The sequence below is a fragment of the Uranotaenia lowii genome, chromosome 3 (assembly GCF_029784155.1).
Source record: "Uranotaenia lowii strain MFRU-FL chromosome 3, ASM2978415v1, whole genome shotgun sequence".
Taxonomy (NCBI): Eukaryota; Metazoa; Arthropoda; class Insecta; order Diptera; family Culicidae; genus Uranotaenia; species Uranotaenia lowii.
Genome location: NC_073693.1, coordinates 84,458,466 through 84,476,237, shown reverse-complemented (window position 1 = coordinate 84,476,237; position 17,772 = coordinate 84,458,466). Strand labels below are relative to the sequence as shown.

The window sequence follows — 17,772 nt, the reverse complement described above, 5'->3', positions numbered from 1 at the left end:
GAACAGTTTCTCGTCCGAAAAAATGATCTCGTCATCTGCGCGCCACCCGAGCAACTCCCGCGACCGTTGGTACCTCTTGTCCATTGTAGCTTTGGTAACCCCATGAACCACCTGTTTTTTGTACGGTGTACGTTTTAAATCCTTGCGCAGAAGCAGGCGAATTGATTCTCGGTTAATTTTGAGGTTCCTGGCCAGCTTCCTTGCAGATTGGGCGGGATTCCGTCTAATCCGGTCTCGAATAATTTTTATCAGCCTTGGAGTTCTCACAGACCTTGGTCGTCCAGATCGTGCCTTGTCCTCGGTGCCTCCGGTCTCTAGGTACCGATTTATGGTCCGGTACACGAATTTCCGGTTGATTCCGAGCGGTTTTAGATGTTTGAATATGTATCCGGGTTTGAACCCTTTCACATATTCAGCGATAACAGCTTCTCTAAACTCTGCCATAGCTCACAACTCAATGTAAACAAACTGCACAGAAACGAAACTCTGCCCCTTTGGGCAGCGAAGTTAGCCCTTTCATTTGACATATAGATGGCACCACAGAGATGCAACGTGTAGGTGACAGGACTTTTTTGTCACCCTGTATATGACATTTGAATCAATTATACCATTACAACTAAATCTATAATATTTATAGTTGATTGCGTAAGGTCAATCATCAGTTTGTAGTTGAGTCTATTATATTTATAGTTGGATGCAAAAAATCAACTACGCTGTGATGATTGGTATAACCAGCTGAAATCATTAGGACAACAATCGTCTTTTTTCCGTGTGGGCGTTCCCTCAATGCAGTATCAATAAACGTCTTCCTTCAGCAGAACCGGAGGCCGATTTCGACAAAGTCGTTTATAATCTACAAGTTACACTGCTTGTTCACCGTATCGATACGACAACACCTACTCTACTTCGTTTCAATCGTTGAAGTGGCAATTACCTAGCCGCAATTTCTCTATAGAGGAGTCTCTCCCTTGGGGGACAACGTCTGCGTATCCCGCATTAGTTTGACTCTCGTTGACGGTCGCTATGAACCGTGCCCACACTTTGAATCCATGTTCCGAAGCTTGCTGCAACGGTCTTACGTCTCGGATACCGTCAAGCTGTACCACCACGAGAACTCACTCAAGCAAGAGGGATGCAGTGGGTGTAATCGATCTGGAGCGCTGCGAAACCGTGCCACCTGCCGTAGGCTTGAAATTCGTTTGCTTCGACGCTAACGTTCGGACGTGTTTCATCTAATATTCACTGCAGATCAGCGAGTTGTTCAGATTCCAGACAATTTCTACACAACGGAGTGTACAGAAGAGTTTGCTTTCGGGTAATTTCAAAGTGTAATACCGCGCTGCTGAGGATTAATATTCATAGAAATGTGCCAACTATTCACATCATTGCGTACTTGATTTGAGCTTCAGTACGTATCAATCCGTCTTCGAAGAGCTGTTCAACTTCGCTCACTTTATGCTACCCAATATCGTTCTGAGAAAGAAATCTGAATTTCTGCTGCTTGAACAATAACTATGACCGTCAATGCAGGTGTTGTCGGATGAACGATATTGATTGTTTTCTATCTGGTTAAACATTTTTTATCCTTATTTTTCATGTTGTTTCTTTCGTTTTAACAGCCTCGTCTTTATAGCCAAAAGTGTTTATATCTGCCCATTAAATCCATGATATCCAAAGCAAACAATACGAAAGCTCAATTGACATTTTAATTTACCTATCTCTTCATGACATTGTCATTACCATTCCCATTTTTTGTTATTGTTTACCGACCTTGACATTGCTGGTTGGGTGAGAACAAATCAGCCCCCTTGTAATCCCGAACCGGCATCATCGGCATACCGGGGCAGGTTATTCCGGTATGTGCCTTCAGCACTCAGTGCCTCAATAAACACAGAATGTTGCTGCTGTGACAAAACGCGAACGATTCCAGAAGACAGGAAATGTAAAATTTCCAATAGCTCCCCTCTCGGTCTTTTAGCGAAAGGAAAAAGGAAAACAAACGGTGCAGTATACAACAAAAGGGCGTTTTCCGCCCTCGCCCAACTTCGACGACAGTTCCTCGCAGGTTCGTCGTAGGTCAGGGTGAAGGCGACAACAAGCGCCGGCACGCAATAGCATAATTCCGATGTTTGATCAAACTTTGATAGCACAAAACAACTGTGTGAGCATGATTCCCGCTTTTCGGTGGATTCCACGTGGATGGCGAAAGCTTTCGATATCGCGAAACACCACCTAGAAGCCGGACTGGTACTTTTAAAGGGAGGCGAAAGTTGAGGTTAGGGTCACGGGAAGGCGGAGGGCAAATTCAGGAACCATCAAGGACTTCCTTTGTCAGCGCGAACTTCTGCGAGGCAGCCTGGAAATGGGCAATAAACGGTTGAATTATACACTGAAGAAATGTTACTGGTTCTCGACTTCTCGCCGTCGTAAAAGCGTATGAAAAAAGGAATTGTTCCAGCAATATGGCCCGTAACATGCAAATAGTGTTTATTTTTAGACCCGTTTCGATTAGAAACATGAAGCATGATCGATAGGTGATAGACAGCCTAGCAGCTCCTCAAGTTTGCTGAGAGATGTCTGACATCTCAAAGTCAAGTGCGTTATTAGTCTTACGATAATTTAACAATTATATCCTACTAAACAAAAAATATATAATCCAAAGAAAGTTGTTATCAATAATTAAAAAAAAAAATCGGGCTGACGTTTAAAAAAAAACCCCTAGCTCACAATAATTGCCACTTTATTGGTTTCCTAGGTGAGCTTTTCACAGAACTTAATGTACGAAGCAGGGCCGTAGGAAGAACCGACTCATGGGGGGGGTTTTGGTGACTGATTTTTACCTATGATTTTTTGCCCAACAATGCACCAATACGAAAAAAAAAATTGAAACAAATTATGTTTCTTACTATATGATTATTCATTTTCAAGTACTTTGACATTAAAAGTTTTCGTATTAAATCGTAACTTTAGAAAATCGGTCCTAACACTAAGAGGTGAGCAAAATTCGATTCATCGATGGCTAAAATTTTGAATTTGTTGAAAAGTCTGGTAGATCAAACTTAGTTTATTTGAGCATAAAACAAGCGTTTTTTAGGAAAGTCTTCCATTTCTAAGAAAAAAACTTATTCTATACTCAAATCAAACAAGTTCAAACTAGACTTCAAATTCAAAGAATTCAACTTTTGATGAAGATAAATCAAATTTTCAAAAATTTTAAAAGACAAAAATAATCAGATTTTCGGGTCAAATTTTCTTGATGCAATCTTGAACCAAATTAATGATATTTGTTTAAAGTTTGATTTAAAAAAAACTGCAATAATATCACATTGCGAACCAAATACGAGATATCTCGTGTTTTCGCTAGCCGCTAGTATGCTCCATTAAAAAGCATAATTCATATGAGATAAATCTAATGATAAAACCCCATTTTACAAAATGGAATACATCACTTCCCGTTACTCAAAAATCTATATTAAATTAGCAGAATTTTGTCTATTGGCTTCTGAAACATAAAATGTCAGATTTTGGTGCCCTTAATGTGTGAAAAATGTCAAATAATACAATAGGAAAATATAGAAATTTGTGCAGGATTTTCAGGTGATGATTTTTCTTTACCAGTAAATATTTCTTGTAAAGAATCAATTCCATTCCTGTGGAAATTCCTGTAGATAATTTTTTTGAATAAAAAATGTCTTGCGGATAAAATATAAAAAACACAAATTTTACCTTTTATTTGTGATTTTTAGCTAAATTATGTTTACAAACTAATTTTATTTATAAAATTGAAATCTGGAAGTTGAATTGACAAGCAATCTTAACACATTAAGAATCGTCAAAAATCTATGACGAGAATCACCGAAATTCGGCATTCTATATCTCAGAAACCCCTGGACTACGTATTTTAAAATAACAGAAAAAAGTTGTGTTCAATTTTGTTAAATAAAGTATAACGCTAAAATTCAGTCCATTCGAGTTTTATTTCGAAGTGTAGCACACTCAAAAATTGCGCTTTGAATTGGTATCTGAATTTCTATACGATATCTGAAGTGTTAAAAAAAACGATTTTCGAATCTGATTCCAGATCAGAATTTTATGAGCCATTTAATAGAGCCCTCATTCATGAATCTATTGTTAAAATTCTGTAGTTCAGGTTTAATTTAAATTCACTATTTAAATTACTTATTTTTTGTCTGTATTGTGAATAAGATAAAAATATAAATTTACAAAGATCTGAATCTGGATTTCGAAGCTGCAATTTTTTGAAAAATGTGTAAGAACAAAGTTCAAAAACTTCGAATTTGAATATTAAAAAAAAACTATCTCTTTTTATATTCACAAAACTATTATAAAAATATTGAAAATACATTTGATCTCGAAAAACATGATTCAATGGATATGAAATGCCAAACCCAATTTGAACCAGTATTTCAAAGCAGCTTTTCATTACTAATTTCTTATGAATATTTGAATTGAAAATCAAGAACCCTGAACAGAATACAGAATCCAAAATACGAAAATAGGAATACAATTTTGGTTATGGGAATTATGGAATCAGAACCTCCGAAATGGGTTTAATTTGACTCGAAATCTATTATTCAGACCTGAATTTCGATGACCAAATGAGAAATTTTTTGAAAAACTGCAGCAGAATTTTGGTCTTGGGATGGGTTTTTAAGGTTTTGGCATTAGTTTTTAGTCTGGATTGTTACTCTTGATTAACCTTACTCCATTATCATAATTTGGTTCTGAATTCAAAATATTGAGTGTAGAGTAGAATATCTTGCTTGCTGTTTTGGATCCTCATAGGGGGGGTTTAACCCCCAAAACCCCCCCCGTTCCTACGGCCATGGTACGAAGTATTTTATAGACTCGTTTTCAAATTATTCGCTGTGTGTATTCAATTTTATAATAGCATTCCTCCCTTGGACAGTTTTATCAGTTGTTGTTCTCCATTCTTTCTCCTCATCGCCGAATCCTTTTCCCTCCTCGTTTATTAGTTTCTACCAGTATAATTCATTGGACTAATTTTCATCGCTATCAGCTCGCTAAATAATGCCATCAGCGCCAAGAAGTAGGTGCTTTATTGCGGGGCGGCAACGAAACGTTAGAGTATGAAAAACCACTTTCGATTATGTTTATGTTATTAGAAAGATATCAATTTTTCAAAATTTAATAAAATTTCAAAATGTATAAGTTTTTTGAAAATGACTTTTTTTTTAATTTGGATTGATTTAAATCTCATCCCTCAATAAACATTAAAATAAAACAAAATATTAATATTTTTTTCATGAATGAACCAGCCTATCCTGCATATAATATTTAAAAAAAAGTTAGAAGGTGGAACCGTGTGGTAAGCAGCAGCAGCAACGTCGGTTAATGAATAAAATTATGAATAAAAACACCGGCCTCGGTTGTGATGATGCCATTCAGGTGCTCTACCTTTCTTTTTTTCTCTTTTTCCCCTTTTCAAACATAAACCTTTCATTTCCGATAATTTTCCACCTTTTGTGCAGGCGGATGGAAAATTGCTACCGCTCTACTTGCCTGGGTTCGGTTGTGGGTTTGTGCTGTTCAATTATGAACCGCTATGTGTATTTTTTTTATTCGTCTCTCGTTACTTCAATACAATGTTGCAAAATTTTGGGAACCTACTGGCAACAATTGGAGTGCTCGGTAATCGGATAAACGAGCTCGTCACATTTTTCGATAGCAGTAATTATTCTGGTTGTAGAACATGTTACACAATTTTGTAAAAAGAGTGCTGAAAACAGGCACTGATATTTTGTTTGTTCCGATTACAGTCTTTTAAATTGAAAAAAAAAACTTTCGTTACTTCTGTTTACACATGCAAAGTATCTAATAATTTTACTTTTTTGAAGCTTGGTAGACAACAAACAGCTCGCTCTCTTTGAGAACAAACATGATAGAAAAAATTTGACTTCCATATCAATGTCTTCAATGAATTGTGCTACCCTGAGAAACATTTAAAATCTAAAATATTTTCTAATGGCAAATTATTATACTGAGTGCTTTCTAAAATTTCTCCATGTATTTATAGAATAGGACTTGTTTAGAAGAGTTTTGAATGAGTCTAACTGACATATTTTTGATGAATGCAATTAAAAAAAAAATGTTGAGACTAGAACGAGCTAATTTTTAACAAATATCATGAAAACAGCTCTTTGTTTATAGCTGTATCATTTCGGATAATTTTTTTTCACAGCACTATAGAATAAGCTTGCCAGATTGCCCGGTGTTATCCGGGTTTGCCCGGATATTTGATGCAAAATTTCGAGAAAGTCCGGTCCGGCCCGGTTGCCCGGATATCGTGAAAAAAGTCCGGATATTGCCCGGATTTTTTCACAATTTTTACAAAGAAACCAAAGAAAAAATCAAAGTTTTTGAGTAAGTTTCAGCAAAATCAAAAACGGTATGGAAATTTTCAACGGTTGTTTCAAATAACTTCGCTGATTTACTTTTCTAAACCTTTAAATATTTAGGTGTTCCAAAAAGTTTTTGGAAGTTTGCAATTACATTAATGAAATATTAATTTGATTTCTTTTTGCATTTTTTCTTTGCTTTTATATTTAATAACACCTAAATTTTGCTCGGTTTTTGCCCGGTTTTTGATTTGAAAGATTGAAATCCATGCCCGGATTTTGCCAGGTTTTTTTGAAAAAATGCTCGGAATTGCTAGGCCCGGATGGGAGCGGAAAAAATTCTGGCAACCTTACTATAGAAAGAAAGATCACAAACTGTGAAAGTTTTTGTTATCAACTTTTTTTTATATTCTAATTCCTGTTAAAATAAGCTAAAAAGGGATTTTTATGGCTTTTTTAACATATCGCATCAGTTAATCTTTTGAACTTAAACAGAAGATTTCTCAACATTTTTAGCATCTTAAACGTGATCCCTTAAAAATGTGGTTTAAAATTGAAAATTAGTAACGTTGACGCCTTTGCCAAATTGCTTCATTTTTTACGATCATTGCTCTTAAATGAAAATTCAATAAAAAAAAACTACCTCACTGATAGTTGATTGAATCAATTCTACTTAATTTTAAGCCTTGCAATGTAGGTCAAACTTCCGGAAGACACTGTCTAGGTCTAAAACGCTTAGTTTTGATGTAAAAAATTGATTTGATCGTTTTATCCTTTTGCGCGACTAACAAAATGTATACAACCTGTTAAAATAAGTTGAGCACCACTGACTTTAAGTGTGAGCTACACGGCCAACTCTCACCCAAAACACAAACATGCAAAACCCAAAACTGGTACTTACTTAAAAGGCGAACACGAAATTATTGCGACACCGAAAATGTCATGCAAATTTTCTTATAATGTTTAAAATCAAACAAAAATTTAAGGGTAGTTATATAGTTAATCGATGGAGCCTTGAGTGTAAAATTGAACGCATTTTCGCTTGATGTCCTCCATCAAAATCTTCACAGTGTCATCCGGTACCAGTTTCTCAGTTTTTTTTTCCATTTTCTTAACATGTCCTTCTCGTCTTTGACTGTCTTCGTGCTTTTCCGAAGTTCCCACTTCATTATTGCCCAGTTTTGCTTCACTGGGTGCAACTTCTGATAGTTTGGTGGGTTCATGCACAGTAAACGATAATTACCGAGTTCGGTAATTTTTTTACCGAAATCCTAACATGTGGAGTTCGTTAAACTGTTCGGTAATTTTTTCGGTAAAAAATAAACGAACATCGGTAAATGGAGAATCGATTTACCGATGTTCGTTTATTTTTTACCGAAAAAATTACCGAACAGTTTAACGAACTCCACATGTTAGGATTTCGGTGAAAAAATTACCGAACTCGGTAATTTTCGTTTACTGTGTGTCCTTTGGAACAAAATGGACTGAATTTTCCTCATACCTTAAGAATAGTGGCATGATGCAAAATCTGGCCAAAATAGCGGAGCTTCGTTGTGCTGCTGCAAGAACGGCAAAAGGCGCTTCTCGAGGCACTCAGATTTGTAGATCTCTTCATTTCGAGGCTGGGTCATTCGGCGGGAAGTCATGAGGCCGAAAGCCATTCGGCCGATGGACGTTAGGCCCAATGGGCTATCTGGCCGAATAGGCCACTAGGCCGAATGGGTTATTCGGCCGACGGTTATCCAGCCAAAGGCTGTTAGGCCGGAAGGATGCAAGGCCGAGAGGATGTTCGATCGGAATGATCACTAGACCACTCGGCCTAACGACCATTCGGCCTATTTTCCATTCGGTCTGATGACCATTCGGCCAGACGACCATTCGGCCTATTGTCCATTCTGCCTAACAACCATTCGGCCTAACATCCATTTGGCAAAATAATATTCGGCCAAATAACCTTCAGCTTAATGTCCGATTCGGCCTATTGTCCTATTCGGTCGAACATCCGTCGGCCTTTTAACCCATTCGGCCTAACATCTTTCGGCCGAATGTCCGGCCCCCTCCATTACCTGTGCCCTTTGTCACGAAAAGCTAACTCCTCAGTCTGCAAGAGCAGATGGCCTGCCAAACAAGATATTTCGAGGCAAACTTCGACATTTTCTTCTTCTTAAATTTGTCGTCCACATCGAACTTGCTCTTGCCGGTGATAAACTCTAATCCCAGAATTTGCTTAAAATCGGCTTTTATATACGTTTCGTCGTCCATCACACAGTAGCCATATTTTGTCAGCATCTTCTCGTAGAGCTTCCGTGCCCGAGTTTTAGCCATTGAGCCTTGAGTGTAAAATTGAACGCATTTTCGCTTGATGTCCTCCATCAAAATCTTCACAGTGTCATCCGGTACCAGTTTCTCAGTTTTTTTTTTCCATTTTCTTAACATGTCCTTCTCGTCTTTGACTGTCTTCGTGCTTTTCCGAAGTTCCCACTTCATTATTGCCCAGTTTTGCTTCACTGGGTGCAACTTCTGATAGTTTGGCGGGTTCATGCACAGTAAACGAAAATTACCGAGTTCGGTAATTTTTTTACCGAAATCCTAACATGTGGAGTTCGTTAAACTGTTCGGTAATTTTTTCGGTAAAAAATAAACGAACATCGGTAAATGGAGAATCGATTTACCGATGTTCGTTTATTTTTTACCGAAAAAATTACCGAACAGTTTAACGAACTCCACATGTTAGGATTTCGGTGAAAAAATTACCGAACTCGGTAATTTTCGTTTACTGTGTGTCCTTTGGAACAAAATGGACTGAATTTTCCTCATACCTTAAGAATAGTGGCATGATGCAAAATCTGGCCAAAATAGCGGAGCTTCGTTGTGCTGCTGCAAGAACGGCAAAAGGCGCTTCTCGAGGCACTCAGATTTGTAGATCTCTTCATTTCGAGGCTGGGTCATTCGGCGGGAAGTCATGAGGCCGAAAGCCATTCGGCCGATGGACGTTAGGCCCAATGGGCTATCTGGCCGAATAGGCCACTAGGCCGAATGGGTTATTCGGCCGACGGTTATCCAGCCAAAGGCTGTTAGGCCGGAAGGTTTCAAGGCCGAGAGGATGTTCGATCGGAATGATCACTAGACCACTCGGCCTAACGACCATTCGGCCTATTTTCCATTCGGTCTGATGACCATTCGGCCAGACGACCATTCGGCCTATTGTCCATTCTGCCTAACAACCATTCGGCCTAACATCCATTTGGCAAAATAATATTCGGCCAAATAACCTTCAGCTTAATGTCTGATTCGGCCTATTGTCCTATTCGGTCGAACATCCGTCGGCCTTTTAACCCATTCGGCCTAACATCTTTCGGCCGAATGTCCGGCCCCCTCCATTACCTGTGCCCTTTGTCACGAAAAGCTAACTCCTCAGTCTGCAAGAGCAGATGGCCTGCCAAACAAGATATTTCGAGGCAAACTTCGACATTTTCTTCTTCTTAAATTTGTCGTCCACATCGAACTTGCTCTTGCCGGTGATAAACTCTAATCCCAGAATTTGCTTAAAATCGGCTTTTATATACGTTTCGTCGTCCATCACACAGTAGCCATATTTTGTCAGCATCTTCTCGTAGAGCTTCCGTGCCCGAGTTTTAGCCATCGATTGTTGCCGCTCATCGCAGTTTGGGAAGTTCTGTACCTTGTATGTATGTAGTCCAGCTCTCTCCTTTGCATTCTGGACGTAGCTCTGCGACATGTCGATCTTTTTTGCCAAATCATGGCTTAAGATGTTGCGATTTGCTTTAATCATCCGTTTCACCTTTCCCTCCGTCTTTTTGTTCTCCGTTCCCGGTTTTCTTTCAGCTCCTTTGCCATGGTCCAACGTCAACCACTCCTGGAACCGCTTCAACACTCTGAAGACGGTTAAATGATGGATGTTCAACATTTTTCCCAACTGCCGGTGCGACAGGTCAGGAAATTCCAGGTGTTCGGAAAGAATTTGTTCTCTCGACACGCGTTGGTTCACCTCCATTTTCGTGTTAAATAGAAAAACACAACTTCGAGTTTGACAGCATGTAAACAATACACATCAATGAGAAAGTTTGCAATAGTTGGTTGATTTTTACCCAATGGTAAAACAGTTATGTTCTGTTGAATGTGTCGCAATAATTTTGTCTTCACCCTTTAATATCAAAGCTCGGTTTCCTCAGGTATCACGGTAGAATTACAAAATCTGGCAGCCCTTCCTAGCTGCACTGCTCAACGGGCGCATGGTGATTGCCCGGAGCACCACGATGTCTGCTCCCGACTTAGCCATGTGATGGCTGTTCTACTCACTATAGGAAGGAGGTGAGGGTTTTGCTTGTATCTCTCTCGCTACTGTACGGTTATTTTCTTTCATCTTCTTTTTCCTGTTATTTCCTTCGAGCTCGGCCCTGTTCTCCATCTGCGTTTTCATTGGGTTCGTCTCCAGATACCTTTAAGCCTCCAAGAAATCTAAATTTCTTCCTCCTTTGCAGCAATGGGACGCGAGCGAAAAGCAGGTTTCTATCCGCAAGAATTTCAGCAGCAATGGCGAGCCGAACTTGGCAATTTATTTCTTTTTCTGATGTCGTTTCGATTCGTTTAATGTTGTTTACTTTGCTCGTTGTTTATGTTTTGGTCCACATGTACCTTTGACAATTTACACTGTTAATTCTGAACACTTAATTTCGGCTCGAATTAATACAAACACTACACGCTCAAAATTAATCAACCACAATTAACAAATTACATTGCTACACTGCTTAAAAAAAGTTATTACGCCGAATAGCCTCATTGTCGAATTCAATATGGAACCGCAGAGTTTTTACAGTCCACCCTTGAGATTAACAGCTCTCTTCAACCCTTTATAACTTTTCTGCCATAACTGTATTATCATAAGGTCTTCTAAATAATGCGTGAAATTACGTCTAGATAAAGAAAACCGAATTTGTAGAACGATCGATGCATATGCATACAGTTAGAGTTAAAAAAGAGGTTTTGCAGATTAGCTATAACAAATCTAGCGTGAGCTTTCATTACGTCGTATGAAACAAAATGTAAACAAAGAGTTTTATTACGATGAAATACGAAAACTGAGATAAACTAGTCGCAACTTCTTTCCATTTAGAATATTTGTAGCCTGGACAACATATTCTATATGTCAGATACCAATTTTAAAGTTCTTTTGATAACGTTTGCAGCAGTTTCTGTGAATTCTTGAGATGTTTCATACGACGTAATGAAAGCTCACGCGTGAAATGATGTTTAATTTCCACACTAACTTGAGGCTCATTGAGCGACCCTTTAGAGCAGCGGTCGGGGAACCGGGATAAATTACCCCAAATGGGGTAAAAGTGAAATTCTTGGGGTAAAAGTGAATATTTTGTAAGTGTAAAGTGTATATTTTTAAAAGACATACACCGTCTTAGCCAATTTAGGCTTTACAGACTGAATAAATGACGTGGACAACTTAAGATTAACATTTAACACCCAGTACCGAGATGGGAATCGAACCCATGCCATCAGTGGACCAGCGATTACCGTCTTACCACGCTAACCACTCGACCACCGAGACGTACAAGTATTTTCATTTGCAATTTAATGAATTTGTTGGTTTTATTTCGAAAGTAAAGAATTAAGCGGCATAGCGGAAGTGAATATTTCCCCCTGAGGCATTCAAAATAACACGCTTTGAGAGCTCGCTTAGTGATTACGGATACATTTTTTTTTTGCTCTTCGTCATGGGGTAATATAAATTTAAATAAAAATGTTTTGGGGTAATGATTCAAAAAGTTCCCCGACCCCTGCTTTAGAGTAACCCAAATGAGATTTTAGCTTAAAATTTTACCTGAGAGTATAGAAGAAAGCCGTATTACGTTAGCGGACACTTAGGGCCACAGAAACTGCTTTACATCGTTTGTGATCAGCTTCATTTCCTGACTTGAGGAGGCAAAAACGCGTCAATATGACATTTGCCTATGCAATCCTCCTATATAGCGTGTCCCTTCTAACTGCAGATCCTGGAGTTCACAATGTTTTCCCAGTGTCACAGAAAAAGACCACGTTCAAATAAGTTAATATCAATGCTTTTCTTAAAAAAAGCATGTGTTTCCCGAAACACAGATTTTAAAAAGGAATTTCTCACACTAATTGTTCTTTAAAAATATTTGGGGTTTATTTGTTTATTCAATCAACCGACCAAGTAGAGGTCCAAATGATGACTTGCCCAAATGGCTCAAATGATCCAAATGATGATTTGCTAGGAAAAGTGAGTAATATGATCGGAAACCACTCACCAGTTCCAAGTCCATTAGCGTTCCATAAATATTGGTTGTAACAAATTGATTTGTGCCGAAAGGCGGTTTTTTAACCTTGCCGGTTAGTGAAAACCAACCTAATCCGATTCAATATTCCACCCGCATATGTTGGTCAGTAGTGTTGTACCATTCAAGAGTTTAAACTGCTGACAATTAGTGGTATGAATAAGGTTTAGTAATTGCTTCGGTAGCTTTTACTTTGCTCGAAATCAAGCAAAGCAAAAGCCCAAAGCATTTGCTTAGTTTGGTATGAATAAACATTTGCTTAGCAGATGTGTACTAAAGTCTTAGAACATAGCTTTTGCTTCAAAAAAAAGAGCTATCCAACCAGCAGAATCTGAAATTTTCTAAAGTAAAATGAAAGAAGACAATAAAAAAAATGAAAAGCACGACTAAAATAGCCATGAAATCGACGGTGCGGGTGGTGGGTGTAAGAACGATCGGAAAAATTTAAGTCAATACATGCTCGTATGTTGATGTTTAAAGAAAATTGAATATTGTCAAACAAAAAATGGCCTAGCTTTTTAACATTTATCATAAGCTCTCCCACACGTTCTCGGATCGGGATAATCCGATATATAAAAAAAAATAGGCAATAGGCGTGCATCTTAACTTAAGATGTTTTTTTAAATCATTGAATTATAAAAAATCATATAAATTTGGTAGATCTGAATTATGTTTTAAATTATTACAACTTTCTTCCAACTTCAAGCCGATTGGGACTTCTTCCACTGTAGCCGGATTTTTTTAATTTGAAATATTTACTAATTGATTTGTTTTGTTTCATCTTAGACGAATCATTTCATACAACAACAGGAATATGAAAAAAGTTGGGTTATCACTTCGACTGTTCTTTATCTATGTTGAAAATGCCTTTTTAAATTGTATTGCAGTGTAATATTGCTAATTTTATAAATTCATGACGTTGTTGAAGAATTTGTTTATTGGAAAAGTCTGCTACCAAGCATGCTTAGAAAATAAAGTAATTGCTAGGAGATTTCTCGAGCGATTGCTTCAGATTTGGGCTCTATTCATACCAAACTAGCTTGTTCTAAAAGTAAAATCTCCTGACTGAGAAAACAGCTGTCAGAAAAAACTTTATTCATATCAACCGAAGCAATTGCTTTCTGCGACTGCTCGAATGCTCGATTTAGTTTAGCAAAAGCAATTGCTAGGGTTTTTTCATACCACCTAATAGCTGCTACAGGTGAATGTGATGGGAATACTATTGAATTGGATTGGACGTCGTGAAGGTTTTTGTCCTATTGATTCACCTTGTCGTGTGGCTGTGGGGTAATGTAAATTACATTGTAATGATGAAATTGTCTAAAATGGGCTACTGAAATGCGACGATTAGCGTTAATAAACGTCGGTTTCATTTTATAGTTTTTATAATATTTTTTATTAATAAAAGTAATATTTAATAGCTTTTTTCTATTTTCTCCTTTCTAGATAAAAAAAACCTTCCTAAACTAATATCAATGGAAACACCGCACCGGCTTTCTGAAGGATAGATTTGTGGGAGAACATCTGTTACACACCAAGAATCGTTGTTGTAAAGGAGAAATTGCCTAAAAATAGGCTTAAACTGCGAACTCCACCTGCCCTACGCCATGGCACGGCACATCATGGCCGTGTGTGTCGTGTGCCTGCTGTGCGCCGACCACCTGCCCTGCAAACAGCACGATGACCTCTCCGGGCTAGCTTCCAATCGAATTCCGCCGGTTACGACGACAAACGGTTTGGACTTCCGGTCACAGCAGAAACAGGAACCTCTCGTTGAACCGAACGTACTGGTCAAACGTCACACGCATGGTCACGATGATCATGACCATCATGGGGACCACGATGGACATGATCACGATCGCGATGAGGATGAGAGTGCAAAAGCGATCCGTTCTCAGTTGGACCCGTTCATGCAAAGGATATTTGCCGAATTTGGGGATCCGGATACGATGACGATGAACGTGGCGGGATTTGAGAAAATGATGAAACAGCTGAACATGTACCAGTTAAATACGGACGTATATCCCGGCTCGACGACTGTTTCTAGTCACGGAGTCAGTGAAACGAAATCGGTAAATATGTTCTTAGTCATATAGAATCATATAATTTCTCAAAAATACTTTTTGTTTTTTTTAGTGTATCAACAGCGTGGACTTTCTGAAGCACATGGCTTCCCCCAAGTCAAATCAAGCAATCATCCCACCGGTTATAAGGCCAGAAGCACTTATCAGTAGTAACAATAAAAACAGTAATGAGGGCATGAGCAGCAGCAGTACCAATAAAAGTTTCCTGGATACAAGTATCAATAGTAAGAACGTAACCATCAGTGAAAAATCTAACGGAACCAATAATTCACTGAGTGAATTGGAAAAATTAAAATCAACTTTCCGGATAGATCGAGACGATCTGTTCAATATCTGTCCGATTTTGTTGGCCCAACTTTCGTCGACAACCTCGTACGAACGGGCAGGATGCATAGATCCCTCCATAGTTCCGGACCTTAACGGGATGATGAACAAGAGCTTGCACAATTCAGTGCACCATCATCACGGGGAGCATGGCTCAGCTGGGAGTGAAATAGATCCCTCAGTTTGGCTGTACTCTACACTTGCAATTCTGGGTGTAAGTTTGTGCGGTTTGCTTGGCGTAGCTGTGATACCTTGCATGGACAAACATGGTTATCAACACGTGTTGCAGTTTCTAGTAGCGCTGGCAGTTGGCACACTTTGCGGGGACGCTCTGCTTCATCTGTTGCCCCACGCCATGATGCATACAACGATGGCTAACTCGCATGATGAGATGATGTACAAAGGCCTGGCCGCGGTCAGTGGGATTGTATTCTTTTATTTTATGGAACGCTTCCTGACGGTTGTAGCCGAGTGGTACAAGCACAAGGAAAAGAAAGATAAACCATCTTCACGGGTAAGGGTGATGCGAGATCCTGAGGTCAGCTCTTTGCACAACGCTACCGGAGGAGAAAAGCAATGCAAACACAAGTACAGTTCCTACCCTTACTGCTACGATGAAATAGCGATGGACACCAAGGATGATCATCATGAGCATAACCACGTGGAGCATCATAATCACAATAACCACAACAACGCTTCAGCCAAATGTGCAAACTTAGGGGAGCATGGAGAACATGGCGATGGTGCCAACAATCACCACCACCACCATCATCATCATCATCGTAATAGCAATGGCAAAGACGATCCAACAGCTAATCAGGACGTCAATACAGTCTCCACCAATTTAGATGATGCCAGTATCGAAAGCAATGATCAGCTTAGCAACCACAAAAGTGCAAAAATACGCCCCGAAAATTATACCATCATTCTGCGGGAGCACGAAACCAAACATCATGGGCACTCGCACACCCATGGCCACGTTCATTCACCCCCAGGGTCGTTATCGGCTGTGGCCTGGATGGTTATCATGGGCGATGGGTTACACAATTTCACCGACGGTATGACCATCGGGGCCGCTTTTGCCAACAATATTGCCGGCGGATTTTCGACAGCCATCGCCGTGTTCTGTCACGAGTTGCCCCATGAACTGGGTGATTTTGCCGTGCTGCTGAAAGCCGGCATGTCGGCACGGGATGCAGTATACTACAATTTGCTGTCCTCTATCCTCAGCTTCTTCGGGATGGTGATTGGTATTCTGATCGGTCATCAGGCTGCGGCGTCAGCTTGGGTATTTTCGGTGGCAGCCGGATTGTTCCTGTACATTGCTTTAGTAGATATGGTAAATTATTTAGTATAGCTTATGAAAAACATTAGAAAAAGTAATTGTTATTTTTTGCATCTAGATTCCGGAGCTGACGTCTTCGCACGGAGCGGGTGACAGTTGCAGAACGTCGGAGTTCTTGCTGCAGTTTGTTGGCATGACCGCTGGCTTCGGCATAATGCTGCTGATTGCGATGTACGAGCATGATCTCAAAGAGATGTTCGTCGATTGAGCGCCAGTCCCAGCCAGCCTAGCGCAGAACATCCATGACAAAGGCCTGCATCATGATTTTTTTCTCGTTTCTACGGTTTGTTTTCTTTTTGCTACAAAAAATGGAATTTTTCTCTGCGTGTGTGATAACATTGTAAAATTGTAGTTGGCACCCGTTAATCAAATAGTAATACAATAGCGGGGAAACAGGTGTTTAGAGACACGTAGAAAGTTCGAAAACAAATGTTCGAAACAGATGAATAAAAAGAAGCTCGCGATCACGCACCGTTGCTCTCATCGGTGATCTAAGAAATATTACAAATATTTCGATTTGCGAAACACTATACCTACTAAGTAAGGAATTTGGATTATGTCGATAAAAAGTATTAGTCATCTGCGAGTTGATAGGTACATTGTGAATAAAAAAAACTTATTTCTACTTCACCATTTATCTAGCATTTGATTAAATTTACACCGGGAAATAATGATAATGTCAAACAAATTTTCGGAATGAACCAAAAAATTTACAACACAGAAGAGTAAACTTCAGCTTCTCGTACGGAGCCGGTTTTTATGGATTAAGTTTTTTAGTTGATTTAGCTATTTTTTAAATAACGTAGAATTAAATACCACACCACGCCATCCGTATAGAAGTAAAACTTAAAAGATAGTCAGCTTTTGCATCTTGCAGATACTTACAACAAACCCAAGTAACAATAGTTCCACGGTATTTCCTCTACCAAAATCGGGGAAAAATATTGTCTCCTAATGCAGCATTCTACTAAGTATAAGCAGTAAGTACTTTATTCTCTTTGGCCTGAATCAAACTGAGTCGCCAACATTTGGCGAATATGCGCATTTTGTTTTATTTTGATAGATCGTTTGCCTCGAAAAACAAAAATTTAAAAACACAGTTATTCGCTTTCGACAATATGTTTCCGGGCTCGATTTTAGTCTTTAAGTAGGAATATCAAATTCTTTTAGATCATAGCCGCTCGACATCGCTGGAACTTCATTTTCATCGTCTTTTCTTTTAAGTATTATTGATAAAACAAAACAAACAAAAAAAGAGCTCCACTTCTCATCTCAATGAATCATGTAACAAAGCATAATAAAAAATATCA

General features: G+C 38.9%; 1 protein-coding gene across 5 annotated transcripts in view; it reads left to right on the top strand.

The window, feature by feature from the left end:
- The window catches only part of LOC129758573 (zinc transporter foi), an 89,098-nt gene extending 71,344 nt beyond the window's left edge, over positions 1 to 17,754 (top strand). For all 5 annotated transcript variants that reach the window (XM_055756107.1, XM_055756103.1, XM_055756105.1 and 2 more), the window contains 3 exons: positions 14,156 to 14,781; positions 14,846 to 16,456; positions 16,521 to 17,754. In XM_055756107.1, coding sequence (XP_055612082.1) covers positions 14,317 to 14,781; positions 14,846 to 16,456; positions 16,521 to 16,670 — 2,226 coding nt within the window. In that variant the 5' untranslated portion in view covers positions 14,156 to 14,316 and the 3' untranslated portion in view covers positions 16,671 to 17,754. The remainder of the gene's footprint in view (positions 1 to 14,155; positions 14,782 to 14,845; positions 16,457 to 16,520) is intronic.
- Positions 17,755 to 17,772: the final 18 nt, after the last annotated feature.